The 13,391-nt window shown below is 55.9% G+C and overlaps 1 protein-coding gene across 1 annotated transcript; it reads left to right on the top strand.

Moving 5' to 3' along the window:
• Window positions 1-3,215: 3,215 nt before the first annotated feature.
• Window positions 3,216-11,143, top strand: LOC125330361 (serine/threonine-protein kinase PAK 3-like). Its single transcript, XM_048313404.1, has 10 exons — window positions 3,216-3,662; window positions 4,124-4,161; window positions 5,350-5,413; window positions 6,244-6,292; window positions 7,316-7,425; window positions 8,191-8,308; window positions 8,704-8,803; window positions 9,222-9,418; window positions 10,323-10,460; window positions 10,913-11,143. The coding sequence occupies exons 5-10, from the start codon at window positions 7,331-7,333 to the stop codon at window positions 11,000-11,002; spliced, it is 738 nt and encodes a 245-aa protein (XP_048169361.1). The 5' UTR covers window positions 3,216-3,662; window positions 4,124-4,161; window positions 5,350-5,413; window positions 6,244-6,292; window positions 7,316-7,330; the 3' UTR covers window positions 11,003-11,143.
• The last annotated feature ends 2,248 nt before the right edge of the window (window positions 11,144-13,391 follow it).

Here is a 13,391-nt window from a genome sequence, read left to right as displayed (position 1 = left end):
TCAGCGAAATCACTTGGGAATCCAAGGATGTGATGATTTAATCCGAGAAAAGCAGTCAATTGATGCATCCCTGGCATTTTTGGGAGCGCCCAAAAATGGGGAAAAGATCAACCAGAACAAATCCTACAACACCATGGAGCAGCCCCTGGGAACCCGAACAAATTCATACCAGGTGCCAGAGAACCCACTGATCATTTCAGTGCATCATTAGATTACAAGCTGTCCTCCAAATCATAACCAAGCACACAGCTCCAGCTCCTGACCTTCTCACCCACCAATCCACTCCCATGAGCACCGCCACGTTTCACCCTGGGATGGCATCAGATTCTCTTCCAGCGGAAGGACCAGGAGGCTGTGGAAAATTAAATGACTCAAAGTGCTCTTGGCAAAGAGATGGCCAAGGAAAAGTGGTGAAACAGAGAACAAAGGAAATAAGAAAGCAGCTCATATCCCTGTTCAAATGTGGAAAGGATGGGAATGGAACACGTTTTCATGGCTCCCTGGCAGACCATGGGTTAAACGAATGCTGTTTCTCCTCTCAGGTGCTGCAGCAACTCTCATCTTTTTACCATGCACCACACCTTGCTCAGGGCAGCTCATTCAGCAGGGGATCAAGGGCATGCAGGTGGCAGCCAGGCCTCCTGACCCAGAAACGGCTACAGAAAGACACAGAATGAGGTCACTGAGAATAATCCCAAAACCAAAGAAGGCCCAGGAAGAACAGATTAAGGCATTTTTAAAGTTTGTAAAGAGAAGTACTGAGAAAATAAGAAGTGGGGAATTAAAAGGAAAAAAATGAACGTGTCTTTACAAACAGATGGTGTGAATCCCATTAGAGATAGGGCCAGGGACTTGGAGATAAGGAAGTCACCGGAGAAACCATCAGTTTTAGAAAATGTTACTAATCGACACGAACTGCTGCTCAGCCAAGGTCCTGCTAAATTCCTGAACTTCCCGAAGAAGAACAAAGACTTCACAGAGCCATGAATATCGGATGTTATACAAAGTGGAGGTGCACATTAAGGGGCACATGCAGCAGGCGGATCGGGAAGTCTGTACCTTCCAAGGACCTCAGCCACTGGGGAAAGGGACACGGAGATGCGGCCGGGGAAATCGGGACAAAAAGGAGGCTGCGTCCTCCAACACTCGGACAGACCCCACGGGAAATGCCCCGTGGCCTCTCCCTTTGCCCAGGAATAAAGTTACTTTTACAGGACTCCTCCGGCTCCTCTGGGGACACAAACCTCTGGCCACGGGAACTTTCCCGCACACTCCCGGCCACGGGGCAGCCACCTCTGTCCTACCCACAGCAGCCGGGACGAGCCAGCGCTGCTCCGGCACCGGCTCCTGCCGAGGCAGCAGCGGGAAGGAGACCGCGGGCAGCCGCTCCCGCAGCGCCCTCACGCCAGGGCGAACACGGCGCCCACACGGCACAACGAACCCGCCACAGCCCCCTGCCGTCCCCTCCGCCCGCAGCCAGCCCCGAGCCCCGCCAGAACCGAGCGCGGCTCCCACCTGCGCTGGGGCCGCCTCCGAGCTCCGCCGCTGCCGCCTCACCGGGCTCCGGCCGCCGCCGCCGCCGCTCCCGGGCCCGCACCGACGCTCCGCCAATGGCGCCTCTGCTGCGCCACGGCCGCCCTGCCGGCGGCTCCGGGCCCGGGCTGCTCCCCGCTCCGACCAATCAGCGCGCCAGAACCACGACTGACGGCAGCACCGCCCAATCGGAGCGAGGGGCGGGCTCTGCACACGGCCCAGCCCCGCCCCGCGCTCCCAGCGCCCCCCGGGCTGCGTGAGGGGAAAGCCGCAGCTGAGGAACAGCGCTGGAACGGGCCCGGCCCGAGCCGCCATTCAGCTGAGAAGAGAAACAAAGCTCTCCGCTGCTCCCGGCCCGACCTGCCCAGCCCTGCGTGTTGGCTGGCTCCGGCTCCTTGGGAAGCCCTGCGGCCTCGCTACTCCCGCCCCTAATTCGGAGCATCAGTGCATGGCTTTGATTTCCCCGAAAAAGGGAAAACCGCCCCAAGCCCCTTTGGCTGAGTGCACGAGGGGAGAGATTTGTGGCAGAAAACTCCCAAAGTCGTTTTTCCCCGCCTTGGGAAGAACAACCCAAACCAAGCGGATGTCCCACAAACAGGGAAGCCCCACAAGCCCCTCACAACCCCCGGGGCTGGGCTGGCCCTGCCTGGATGCCGGGAGACACCAAAACCGCTCTATCCCTGCCCTCTGCTACTGCACAGGGACAGGAAATACAAGGAAAAGCCCAGGAGCTGAGAGAAGGACCGGGAGAGATCCCACCCCGAGCACCGGCACGGGCACAACAGACCCAGCCTGGGCACAGGGAGGGAATTTATTACCAACCACATCACAGCAGCACAAGGAGAAGGCAAAGAAATCTCTCCAACACCTTCCCCCCACCCAGCACGGATCACCCGGAACGGGGGTCACCAGGGCTCTGCCCCACGGGGGTCACTGGGGATCATCCAACGCCGATCCTCCCACGGGGGATGGAGCTGGAGCAGCGCACGAAGCTCTTCCCGCACTCGGGGCACTCGCAGGGCTTCCCGTAGCGGTGCCTCCGTTGGTGTTTGAGCTGTGGTTGAAACCCTTCCCACACTCAGGGCAGCGGAAGGGCCTCTCCTCTGTGTGTATTGGCTGATGTAAGGGGAGATGATTCCCCCCAAGGGGCTCAGCTTTAGCGTCCTGAAAGATCCAAACATACACACAGAAACAAATCCTCCCAGGACACTAAAAGATATTTGGGGCTCGGTTCTGGAATCTGCCAGCTCCAAACACTCCCCAATAAAAAAACCCTCTCAGGGACCCCCTAATAGATTTGGGACAAGCTCCCCCTCCCCAGCCACCTGCAGGATGCCGTGGGGGGACGCTCCCGGGGCCGGGAGTGCTGCGGACACAGCGGGCACTGGAACCTCCTGCTTCTCCTTCTATTCCTGTTCCTGCTTCTCCTTCTATTCCTGTTCCTGCTCCTCCTCCTCCTGCTCCTCCTTTTCCTCTCTCCTCCACCTCCCGCTGTTCTCCTCCTTCCTCATCCCGCCTCCTCCCCAGTTCCTGCTTTCTGTACATTTAGAGTGGAGAACTTTGCTTGTTTTTAGAACTAGAACAGAGATCCCAGAAGGAACAATGCTTGCTGGTTTTAGTCAGCAGCATCAGTGACTAAAGGTCGTGATTCCTTTGTTTTGGTTCGTTCCTTTGTCCTCGTTCCTCCTCAGTGTTCAGGCTTGGCTATGGGCTGTCCTTGTCTGCTGCATTTTCTGGGTTCCTCTTGGATCCTTTGAGCAACAGGCTGTGCCTCGGGAGGATCCTTTGTGCTCCTTTGTGACAGAGGAGAACCTTCCAGGCGGTTCTTGCGTGAGCTGCTGCTGTGATGTCACGGGAACGCTGCCGCGTCCTCGCCGTGTTCCCGTTGCTGTGGGGCACGGAGCCCTCAGTGTCCAGAGCGGCTCTGGGCACCCGCTGGTTGCCGGAGGATCCTCCTGCCCGAGGCATTCTCAGCAGCCAGCCCAGCCCCTGACGGGTGTCCTTGTGTGCTTGCAGGGGTACAGTCTGCGACGTGTGCAGCGCAGCCAAAATGATCCAGCAAGCGGTTGCTGCAGTTTGCACTCTGTACTCTGTGGCTTATTCGGGCTATTTTTTAGCCCACTTGGCACGTAAGTCGAGGTTTTCCCTGGGTGCAGCATCGGTGCCTGCGGGCTTGCTGTGTGCTTTCTGTTCTCCCACTGGAATTGAGCTGCCTTTGTAACCAAATTGCCATTAAGACACCGTTGGTTTGGGAGAGCTCCTGCCAGCAGCTGCAGCGGAAAAAGGGGGTGTCTGCAGCCAGCGGGGCGTGCACAGCATTTGCAATGGAGCCGGGGGGGTTCTGTTCCCTCAAGCGCAGAGTCTGTGCCAGCGGAGCCTGGAACTCCCTCCGGTGGCTGCTCCAGCCAAGAGCTGACACAGCCCAGGATTCTGTGCTGTTCTCTTGCTTGCTGTGCGAAGGGACTGTGGCTCCTGGAGGGATGTTGTGGAAGCAAAATGCTCTCTCGGGGTTGCCTTGCTCCGTGGGAGTTCCCACCACGGGCAGGTTTTTCCTAACAGCATCTGGTTCGTGTTCCCTGTCCCGTTGCAGGGCACCTCACGCGTGGATCCCGAGCAGCTCCTCCTTCGGTGAGTGGGAAAGGAACCTTTGGTGGTCGGAACTGTGCAGAGAGTTGTGAGCTTGGCGTGTGGCAGTCGAGCGCCAGCCTGGGAGGCTGAAGGAAAGTTCCTGCCAGTGTCTTTGCAGCAGCAGCAGCAGCAGCAGCAGCAGCAGCAGCAGCAGCAAAGGGATCCCTGGCACTTTTCTCCTTCTCTGCTGAAGAGCTTTTGAAGAGCTGCAGGTCTGGTTTTGCAGGCAGAAGATTGCTTGCTGGCTTTAGCCACAGTGGAATATGGAATGCCCAGCAATAAGTGGCAATGTTGACTTTAGCCCATTCCTAGTTTGAACAGCTCCGAGTCCCATTTCTGCTTAGTGCAGCTGGATGTGTAGCTGAGGATAAATAAGGCGATAACTGAGATAGAACTTCCCGTCCCTCACGCTACCATCTGTCCACAGGGCACAAAAGCAGCATCAGCTCCTCCTCGGGCTCCCTCTGCTTCCAAAGAGGAGGCCAAAGAGGAGGAAGACAGCAGTGAACTTCCCCCCATTCTGGGGGATGATGGTGAACCTCCCTCTGTCCCGGGAGATGAGGGCAAACATCCCACGGTTTGGGAATACAACAGCGAGGCTCCTGTGGTGTGGGGCGAGGATGGTGGACATCACCCGGTGTGGGACGAGGACAGCGAGGCTCCAGCAGCATGGGACAAGGACGACGGACATCTCCCAGCGTGGGACGAGGACAGAGGACATCCTGTGCTTTGGGAAGAGGAGGCTGCAATTCTCCCGGCATGGGAAGAGGATGGCAAACATCCTGTGGCTTGGAAAGAAGACCAGGAACCCGCTGCATTTTGGGAAGAGGATGGGGAAGCTCCCTCTGCTTGGGAAGAGGACACTGAAGCTCCCTCTGCTGCGGGATCCTGGGCTGAACATTCTGACAGCAGCACAGCTCTGCAGCCAGAGGGCAGAGAGGAGTGGTGCCTGATGCAGCTGAGTACGTCTGCTCTGCTGCTGTGTGCCAGAGCAGGGTGCTGCGTGTGTGTCTCAGCATCAGCTGCACCCAGGCTTGCTCTGCAGCTGAATGTCACAGAGTCATTTATTGTCCTTGCCCAGCTGAGACCAAGGGGCTCCCGGCCCCAGCGAGTGGGGCTGCATTTTGGCCCTGCTGCAAGGCGGGGTCTCCATCTGGGAGGGAGCGTCTTCCATGTGGTTTCTTTCAGGGAGCGCCGTGAGCGTGGGGGAGCCTGCCGAGAAATACCTGGAACTGGAGCAGGTTGGCCAAGGGTAAGTGCACGGCAGTTACTTCTGCACAAGCAGGGGCCAGGTATTTGCTGGTGCAAGATCAAGTGAGAAGCCAGGCAAGCTGCAAACAGCTTCAGACACTGGGGCACGATCCTGCTGTCTCTCAGTCCTGATCAGAATTGGTAACTGTGGTCAGAAGGCACCGTCAAAAGCCCCTGAGGCTGGCAGTGTCCTGCCTGCAGCAAGGAGCAGGACCTGGAAGATCTTCTGTCCCTGGAATTTGATTGCCTGAAAGAGCAGCTCACCATCTGGTGACTGTCAGAAAACAGTTCTCAAGAAGATTCCTTTCAAATATTTTGCTTCCAAAAATATCCACCGGTCAGGATTATCAACATAACGGTTTAGAAACAGAAACCAGAGATGAACTAATAAGCGCTCTTTTCAGCACAGGTAGTAAACCCCGTACATTCAGTAACAGGCAAAGAGCTGCTGCACTCGAGGGGAAAACGCATCAGCTGCCTGATGGCAGGGCCCTTGTGGATCCTGCAGCTCGTAGGCAGGAAATGGAAAAGGATGAAATACATTCTTTTCCAGTTCTTTAGACATCCACTCCCACCCTAGGTTTTGGACTAAAGTAATTCAGCGTGGACATTTGGGATTTGCTCCAGCCCTTTTCCTTTGTGTTGGGCCTCAGTTTTCTCTTGCCCACCTTGCGTGGCACAGGGCTGGTGGCTGCTGCGCTGCTGTTTGAAGGGTCGATGCACCCAGGTGTTTTGTAAAGGCTGCAGGCAGCAGAGATCTCCTGTCTGGGCTGGCTTTCACTCCCAGGGCCTAAAGCGCTGCTTCTTTCTTCTCTGCTGTTCTGTCTCCAGGGCTTTTGGAACCGTTTATAAAGGACTCGACAGGGCCACTGGAGGAGAGGTCAGTGTCACCACGCTCAGCGCGTCGGGCAGCTCTCGAGGGCTTTCCCCTCTGCTGGGAGCTGTGGCTGCAGCTTTGGGGGGCCAGCAGAGCTTTCCTGCACAGGCTGTTCCTCTGAAGGCACAGCAGTGTCAGCCTGCAGAGCACGGCTGGGACAGACTTGAGCCTTCTGAAGTGCCCAAAGGAATGCAAGGAGGGCAGCGGTGTCTGTCAGAGCAGGACACGCTGGCTTGGTCTTCATATCTGAAAACATCAGTGCATCAGCTGGTGGAGGCTGAGGCCTAATTTATCTTCATCCCAGCCTCGGACAGGAACACCGTTTAGCAGTTTTTCCATCCTGTGCTTCATCTTCAAAGGATACCTCAAGACCTAATTAAGGAGCGATCCTGCTTGGCATCAGTTTGGGGTTTTAGTCCTACTGCAGCTGTTCCCAGAGAGAGGGAGAGGAATGAGAAGATGGATGTGCAGAGCAAAGCTCTCCCCTAAACGCTGCAGCTGTGTTTGGGTCTGGTGTCAGTGACAGCCCGTGACAGGGATCATCTGAGCAACGTTTGTGCGTGTTTGCTCTGTTGTGCAATCCCAAACAGAGCAGTTGCATTTGAAATCATGACCAAATCCCACAGGATTGCTAAAGGGTTCCCGGCTGTTTTGCTCTGTTTTCACAGAACCAGAATTACTTGCTGCTTGCAAAATGTGTTTGAATGATAATGAGAGTGGTGGTAAACTAAGGCCGTTTGAGAAGACTGCAGGTGCAGAGAATGTTGTGAGAGCTTTGAGGCTGAGAGCTGAGGGACCATTTCTGCAGAGCTTCCAAGGCCAAATGTCTCTGGCCTTGTGTCCTGTAAGCGGCCCCGCAGCGAGCAGAGAAATGGGCTGTGGGAATGTCACTTGCTGAGCCCGGGTGTCCCATCCCAAGGCAGTTTGGCACAGCCCGGCTCCGTCGCTCCACAAAGACTCGCTCCGTGTTTGCTGCGGCCTCCTGCCCCAGACTCCTCCAGTTCAAGGGCTGCAATGTCCTTTCAGGTGGCCATAAAGAAAATGAGTCTCAGAGGGCAGAACGGGGAACGAGCTGTGAATGAGATCCTGGTCCTGAAGGACAAGAAGAACCCCAACATTGTCAGCTCTTTGGACAGGTGAGTGCTTCAGCTCTTATCCCGTGCACGGGCCCTGCGTTAATCTCTCCTGGCATCCGCAGTCTGTAGCCTGTTTTGAAAAAGCCTCACCCGGCCGTAGCTTCCCAAAACAACAGCCTGTCAGTTCACTCCCTCCGTGTGCTTTTGTTGCTTTGGTTTGGTTTTTCCTTCAAGCTGACCCCATTTCCTGGGTCTTACGACAAGAGCTGATAAACCCTGTCAGAAATTATTTCCCTTGGCTTCTCCTTCCCAACTCTTTTCCATTGCTGCAGATGCCAGGAAGACCGGGTTCTTGTTTCCAGAAACGCCTCAGGTGCCCATTTTGCAATGGCCTTGCCTGTTTCTGAAGGGACTTTCTGCAAGGTTTTCCAAACACTTGACCACTTTTGTCCTAAGTGCTGCACGGCCTCCTGCCCTGGATAAGTCTGGAAGTTGTGTTGCCTTGTTCTGGAGGGAACGGTGGAACTGCTGAGTTCAGATGCTGAACCAGCTGGGGGCAAGTGTTGTGGTTCCACATTGATCTGGGCTGTTGCTCAACTGCATTTTTCACTTGCTTGCCATCTAAGGCCTCTCCTTTCCCACAGGCGTCTCCTTCTCCTTTAGACTGTGCAGATCCCAAGGACTGTGCAGCCTGGCAGGAATGTCTCTGCATCGGATTCTGTCCTCATTTACAAGTGACCTGGAAACAAAACTCCACTCGAGGCTTTTCCATCGGGGAATTGAGCAGTGCACGTTCATCTCCATGCCATTGTTTGCCTCTTCCAGCTTCCTTGTTGATGAAGATCTCTGGCTGGTGATGGAATACATGGATGGAGGAACTTTGCAGGACATTGTCAGACAGACACGCATGGCTGAAGGAGAGATGGCAGCTGTCAGTCGGGAGGTGAGGGATCCTGCTCGGGCTTCCCATGGCTTGGACACAATGCTCCTTCCAAGCAGGGCCTGAGAACAGGAGTGGCTCCATGCTCAGAGCTTTGTTTCTGTGTTGTTTTTATGAGCTAGAGAAGAAAGAGCCTCTGAAGTGAACGGCCTGCCAGTGTCCCTGCACTTCCACTCTGCTCTTGTCCTCTTTCCTGCTGTTGTGGGACTCTCTGTCTTTTTTGATTTGATTTGCTGTTCTCAGCTTTGCCTTGAACCATTTGCCTGGAGCTTGTCTGCACTGCACTCCTGGCCTGTCACAGCAAAGCTGCTGCTGGCAGAATTCTAAACTGTCCTTTCTTGTGTGATTGTGTATTCCAGCCATCGATTTCCACCCTCGTGTTTCTTGTTCTCTCTCAGTGTCTGCAGGGCCTGGATTTCCTCCACTCGAACCGGGTGATCCACAGAGATCTGAAGAGCTCCAACATCCTTCTGGCAACGGACGGCTCTGTCAAGCTGGGTGGGTGTTCCTGGTCAGGCACGGCGCTCCCGGGCTGCGGGTGTGGGGCTGCTTCCCAGTGACGCCCAGAGCCCCACAAGGGCTGCTGGTGGCGGTGCCCGGCCCCTGCTGGCAGCTGAGAGCGGCTGCCCCATACAGAGAGCTCAGGAGAGGAGCAGGGTGTCAGCAGTGGCTTTGCTCTGGGTATGGCCCTTGCAGAGGGGCGGGAGTTGGAATCTGAAGCTTCAAGGGAATCACTAAAAGCCACTGCATGAAAGCTGAGGGTTCCTTTAAGGGTCCACTTCCATCTTGCCTTGGCTACAGCCCTGAGGACTTTTCCAGCTGGATTCAGCACTGCATTCCAGACTGAGAGTGGGCAATCTTTGTGCTTGGTTTCCTCATTCCAGCTGCCTTTGACAGTGTTTGTTTCTGTCCTCAGCTGATTTTGGCCTCTGCGCTCAGCTGAGCCCCGAGCAGGAGCAGCGCAGCTCCATGGTGGGCACTGCTCACTGGATGGCCCCAGAGGTTGTGACCAGTTCTCCTTATGGCCCCAAGGTGGACATCTGGTCCTTGGGCATTGTGACCATCGAGATGGTGGAAGGAGAACCTCCTTACTTCGAGCACACGGCGGCCATGGTAAGAGGCAAATTTCCCCGAGTTTGCAGAGGCCTGTGAGCACAGAGGGACCCCGCCCTGGGAGGAGCAGCCGGAGGGCTCTGCCCATCGGGAAGGGAATTCCCAGAGGATTCGAGCCTGAGCACAGACCAATATTCTGCAGTCTCCAGAATTTGCTTTGGGTTTTAAGGTGTTGCAGCTCTTCTGTCTGTGAGGATGACCTGAAAACATGAAGCCAGAGCATCAGCTCTAATCTTCTCTTGCAGAAAACCCCAGACCAAGCCCAAAACCCACACCCAAACACAACAAGTTTTCTGAAGGAGTTTCTGAAAGAGGTTCTGCGAGATGAACTCCCCCTGACTCTTCTCACTGGGAAACTTGTCTAAAACATGAAGATGATTGTTTAACATGCCCATAGTCTAACATATTTCTTTCCTAGCCCAAGCTACTTCCTCCATGTCACCAAGCGTGAGCTTTCAGCAACCCAAACCTCAGGTTTCTTGCCTGGCAGTTTCTGGGATGGAACATCATGAATGCATTTACTTGAGTGTCAGTGGCACAGCAGGGATGCATTTGATGTAAGAATCCTTGGAAATAACACAAGCAGACTCTTGCAAATGGCCTGTAAAGCTGGTGTCCATATTTGGAGAAGCAAAATGAGCTATTTCTGATGGAGGTTCCAACTAACAAAGTCAGCCAATGACATTGGCTCTCAAGGCAAGATCATCTGGATGTAGGAATGGCTGTGGTTGCCGCAGTGTTTGGCTTTTTTGGTTGGCATAGAAAAATGAGCTCTGAGCAGCATCTCTGCCAGGGAGGAAACTGTCCCCAGAGACTGGGGCTGAGAAACCGGGGTCGCTGTGAGCACTTGTGGGTGTGAAGGAAGCTGGCAGAGCTTTTTCGGAAGTGTTTGCTTTTTGCGCAGGCTCGCTGTCTGATCCGGCAGAACGGGACCCCGCAGCTGCAGGAGCCCAGGCGCCCGTCGGCTCTGCTGCGGGACTTCCTGGAGTGCAGCCTGGAGGCGGACGAGGAGCGGCGCTGGTCTGCCCAGGAGCTGCTGCAGGTGGATGCGAAGCGGCTGCAGGGGAAAGAGCAGCGCGAGGGAGGGGTTTTCTCGTGGGGCCCCCCTCCAATAGTCTCCAGTCTCGCTGCTTTTCACATGCAAAGCCAGCAGAATCCTCGCCTGGCTTGGCTTGGCAGGGTCCTTTGCAGGTCATCTGGACCAGGTGCCCCGCAAGGAGCAGGGCCATCTTCAAGCAGATCAGGTGGCTCAGAGCCCTGCCTGACCTGAGCCTGGATGTTTCCAGGGAGGAGGCACCTCCCACATCTCTGGGCACCCTCTGCCAGTGTTTCCCCCCTATTCTGATAAAAAAATTCTGTCTCACATCTAATCTGAGGCTGCTTCCCTCTCCTGAGTTTCAAACCATTCCCCTTTGTCCTGGTGCAACAGAGCCTGTGAGGAACTTGACTTGGGAAAGTAACAGTTCGTTTCTTTCTTTTTCATCCTTTGGGCAGCACCCATTTTTATCATCAGCCAAGCCTCTCTCCAGCCTGAGCCCTCTGATCACCGCAGCAAAGCAATTGAGGGAGCAGCGGAGGACCTGAAGCACCTGGGGACAGCTTTTTGTTACAGTAGTTAGAACAAGTGGATAGTTACGGTAGTTAGCACTGCTAGTTAGTTATGGTGGTTAGGACAGCCTGGTAGTTATGGCAGTTTTTTGAATAAAAACTCTGTTAAACCTCAAATCCCTTGACGTGTCCCTTCCTTGTCCCCCCATGACTCAGCTGCCCGGAGCAATGTGAGGGGAGAGCGGGCCCAGCCTTGCCCAGAGCTGAGCCCCAACAGAGCCCCGGCAGAGCCCAGAACAGCCTCAGCATCGGCAGAGTCAGCCTGGAAGGAGGCGCCTGGAGCCTTCTCGACTGCAGCCGACTCTTGTTTACAAACCGCGTGGGGTGGGAAATGCCACTGGTTCTGCAAGAGGCCAGAGGGGGCCCGGGGAAGGCCCAAATGCGAGGGACAAAAACGTGCCCAGTGCTGAGAAAAACCACGCCTTTTTCCCCTCTCACGTCGGCGAAAATATTGAATCCTAAACCAAGTCAAACGGGGCAGGGGAGGAGCCCAGGCCCTTCCGCCCCTGCAAACCAAAGCGTCCCTTGCACGGCTCTGAGCCCCGGCGCCGGTGGCCCCGCGGGCGTTGGTTTCTGTCGGGCTCGCTGCCGCCAGCCCAGACCCAGCCCGGGACAGGGCGGGCGCTGGAGGCTGCGGGCGGGGAGATGCGATCCCGGGACACGCATTCGGTGGCACCTGCGAGCGCAAGCAGGGGAGGGGCTCCAGCAGTGAGAGGGGGGGAAAGGAATAAGGTGAATGTGACTTAAACAAACAAAGCCCGTCAATCTGCTTTAGATAGGGCCAGGGAGCTGTAGGTAGGAAGGAATGAAAGAAACTATCACTTCCAGAAAATGTTACTGATTGCCACGAACTGCTGCTCAGCCAAGGCCGTGTTAAATTCCTGAACTTAGAGAAGAAGAACAAAGACTCAATGGAGTTATTAATATTGTTTTGTTTTATTAAAACAAACAAAACGGGTGTGTGCATATTGGAGGGTGGATTGGGAAGTCTGAACCTTCCAAGAAACAGTCCTGGCGACGGGGCAGCCACAGCAACCAGGACGAGCCAGCACTGCTCTGACACCGGCTCCTGCCAAGGCAGCAGCGGGAAGGAGACCGCGGGCAGCTGCTCCCGCAGCGCCCTCACGCCAGGGCGAACACGGCGCCCACACGGCACAACGAACCCGCCACAGCCCCCTGCCGCCCCCTCCGCCCGCAGCCAGCCCCGAGCCCCGCCAGAACCGAGCGCGGCTCCCACCTGCGCTGGGGCCGCCTCCGAGCTCCGCCGCTGCCGCCTCAGCGGTGGTTCCCAGTCACCTCCAGTATGATCCCGGCATGATCACTCCCAGCATCATCCCAGTCGCTTAGAGTCTCTCCCACTGTGTTTTCAGTATGGTCCCAGTTGCTCCCAATAAGATCCCAGTTGCCTGCAGCATGGTCCCAGTGGCTCCCAGTCACACCCAGTATGGTTCATTTCACTCTCAGTAAGAGTCCAGTGTGGCTCCAGTCACTTCCAGTATGAACCCAGTCACTCGCTGTATGATTGTACTTGCCCCCACTGTGGTCCCAGTTGCTCCCAGTGTCTTGGTTTGAAAGACAGGTGTCTGCCAAGGAAGGCAGGAGTCTCTCCTGAAATGGAAGAAAAAAAATTGCAACCCCCTTCCCTCTGAATTATTATAATTTGGAAATTAAGGAGCTTTCAGGCAAAGATATGGGAAATAGGAATAACTGTTCTTTACTAATATATATCTTTATGTGTATAACCAGTCAAACAAACAGCAATAACTCTGGCAGTAACAGCAAACAATCCCAAACCCAGTGCCAGCCTTCTCGGCTGTCAGGCCCTTTCCCCTCGGGTGCAGTTCCGCTCGCAGCCGGCAGGGGCGCTGGCGGCTCCCGGTGAGCAGGGCAGGTGCGATGGTTCCCCCGCGGCTGCAGGGGGCGCTCCGGAGCGAGCTCGGGGAGCACGCGGCACTGGGGGCCTGGGATCCCGGGAAGGGATGGAACAAAGGCTTCACAAACCCCTGGGCAGCCGATCCCGGTGTCCGGCCGGACCCTCAGGACCAGCAGGCTGGAGTGGCAGGGATGAGCACAAATCCCGGGTGGCAGACAAGATGTATCAAAATTCTGGAGCTGTGGTGGGAACCTGCGGAGGTCTGGGCAGGCAGGGCGAGCGGGGCTCCAAAGTAGCGAAGGCTCGAAGCAATGGCAGGGGCAGGGCGGCCGCAGCCTGGCTCCCAGCGGGGCAGGGAAGGCAGGCTTGGGAATCCCGGGGTCTCTCCGGTAGAAGGAAGGCAGCTGAAGGAGCAGCCTCTCTCTCCGTCATCCAAAATGCCAGGGACTGACTGCCCACACACCCAGGTGAAAAAAAGAGTAGCAAGATGCA

This window comes from Corvus hawaiiensis, chromosome 1 (genome assembly GCF_020740725.1).
Source record: "Corvus hawaiiensis isolate bCorHaw1 chromosome 1, bCorHaw1.pri.cur, whole genome shotgun sequence".
Classification (NCBI taxonomy): domain Eukaryota; kingdom Metazoa; phylum Chordata; class Aves; order Passeriformes; family Corvidae; genus Corvus; species Corvus hawaiiensis.
The sequence above is the reverse complement of the archived record's forward strand: the minus strand, read 5'-3'. Positions and strand labels throughout refer to the sequence as shown.

Coding starts and splice junctions, on each gene's coding strand:
- LOC125330361 (XM_048313404.1), top strand. CDS start 7,331: ATGAGTCTCAGAGGGCAGAACGGGGAACGAGCTGTGAATGAGATCCTG. Junction 8,309..8,703: donor TGGCAGCTGTCAGTCGGGAG/GTGAGGGATCCT, acceptor GTTCTCTCTCAG/TGTCTGCAGGGCCTGGATTT. Junction 8,804..9,221: donor GGACGGCTCTGTCAAGCTGG/GTGGGTGTTCCT, acceptor TTCTGTCCTCAG/CTGATTTTGGCCTCTGCGCT.